Source organism: Talpa occidentalis, unplaced genomic scaffold (assembly GCF_014898055.3).
Source record: "Talpa occidentalis isolate TD23 unplaced genomic scaffold, MPIMG_talOcc4v2.1 talOcc4.13, whole genome shotgun sequence".
Lineage (NCBI taxonomy): Eukaryota > Metazoa > Chordata > Mammalia > Eulipotyphla > Talpidae > Talpa > Talpa occidentalis.
In genome coordinates, this window is record NW_023601322.1 from 55840768 (window position 1) to 55842642 (window position 1875).

The following is a 1875-nucleotide window of genomic DNA, read 5'->3' on the forward strand; positions in this document are numbered from 1 at the left end:
CCTATAATAATACATAATTCCTTTACTATTGACAATAAAATTGTTTTGCACTAATTGAATGTATTTAGACTAATTTCACTTTCTGACAACAGCTACTAGAAAATTTTAATTTGCTTATGTGACTCACATTGCATTCTATCAGTGATATTCTAGGATGTTCTAGTTAACACAGAAAGGGAAATAAGGTGAGAGGAACCATGATTATTACTTTTTAGAGAAGAATATTGGAAACACTCTTGTCATGGCTAGCAAGACTTCCTTATTCCTCAGGCTGTAGATAATGGGATTGAGCATGGGAGTCAGAATGGTGTAGAAAACTGCCAGATTCTTATCTTCTGTTGCATTGCGAAGATTTTTAGGCCTGAGATAGGTATAGACAAAAGGTGCATAATAAAATGTCACCACAGTTAAATGTGTGAAACAGGTGGTGAAGGCCTTCTTTCTTCCTTCTTTATTGCGCATATGGTAGACAACAAAAAGCACCACACCATAGGAAGCTGTGATTCCAAGGAAAGGAATGAGGAGAAACAGACATGTACTCACAAAAACCAGGTACTCGTAGACCCAGCTGTCCAAGCAAGCCAAAGCCACCAAAGCTGGGATATCACAGAAGAAGTGTTCAATGGCCTTGGACTGGCAATAAGGAATATGGAGAGCATAGACTGTATGTGCTAAGGAATGGATGGACCCCAAGATCCAAGATCCTATGATCATCTTCACACATACCCTTTTACTCATGCGGATGGGATAATGGAGGGGGTGGCAGATGGCCACATATCGGTCATAGGCCATGGAGGATAGGAGTAAACCCTCAGAACCTGCCATAGTTGAAAAGAAGAAGCACTGGAACCCACATCCCAGGAAGGAGATGCCTTTCTGACCTGAGAAGAAGTTGAACGCCATCTTGGGAATAGTGGTGTACAGGTAGATCAGGTCCATGAGGGAGAGCTGGCTGAGGAGAATGTACATTGGAGTGTGGAGCCGGGGATCCACACGGATGAGGTGAATCATGGTTAAATTTCCCAGTGAGGCAACACAGAATATGAAGATGATAAGGATCAGGAGAAATAAGCCAGTTTGATTTGAGGGAAGCAACCCCAACAAAATGAAATCATTGGAAGTTAGATTCCATTTCTCCATGAAAACTTAATGCTTGTTAAGGTTCCTTGAAAGAAAAAAAAAAAAAAGACAAAAACAAACAAACAAACAGAAAGTCTGGAACATGATATGAAACAAATCGATTTCATAAAAATGGATTCTGACTTCATTAATGTTAGTTATATGAATTGCTTGTAGTTGCATGAGACAATTTCCACTGAGTCCTATTCATTGACAAATGGAATGCTGCTCCTCAAGTTTTTTCTGGTAGCAGCTTGGAAATTGAATTTTTAGCAGAAAGCCTAATATCATAGCCAGCACAAGTAACAAGTCCATTGAAATGTTACTCTCTAGATAACCATGCCCAGGAATGCAGCTCTTGATTTATCAAGTCAAAGAAATGTTTCCTTCCTCCATGGATGTTAATTTAACTCAGTGTATGAAAGAGCAACTGGCACATATAATTCTGAAATTGTTTGTATAAATTTGAAGTCCTGTATAATTTATCCTTTTCCTTTTTTAAATAACTCAATTTCAATTCACCTGGCCTCGTCAACTGACATTATTTCAGATAATTAAAGCTTGACTTCCTACCTCTCATAGTCTGCATTTCTTTGCCTTTCCAAAAAAGGCAACCATTCAAAATCACTGTCTAGACTGCAAAGTCATCACATGCTCTTTAAGTGCAACCTAGTTATAAAACATGGTGTGAGGATGCTATATTCCATTATGATTTTTCCATTTCCTGATGACTACAGAGACCAGAATCAAAATAAC

The 1875-nt window shown here is 38.5% G+C and overlaps 1 protein-coding gene across 1 annotated transcript; it reads right to left on the reverse strand.

Moving 5' to 3' along the window:
* Positions 1–204: 204 nt before the first annotated feature.
* LOC119242658 (olfactory receptor 2L13-like) lies at positions 205–1140 on the reverse strand. The gene has a single exon (XM_037508176.1). The coding sequence runs from the start codon at positions 1138–1140 to the stop codon at positions 205–207; it is 936 nt and encodes a 311-aa protein (XP_037364073.1).
* Positions 1141–1875: the final 735 nt, after the last annotated feature.

What these genes read in the sequence shown, in the direction of transcription:
- LOC119242658 (XM_037508176.1), bottom strand. Translation starts at nt 1,140, where the DNA reads ATGGAGAAATGGAATCTAACTTCCAATGATTTCATTTTGTTGGGGTTG.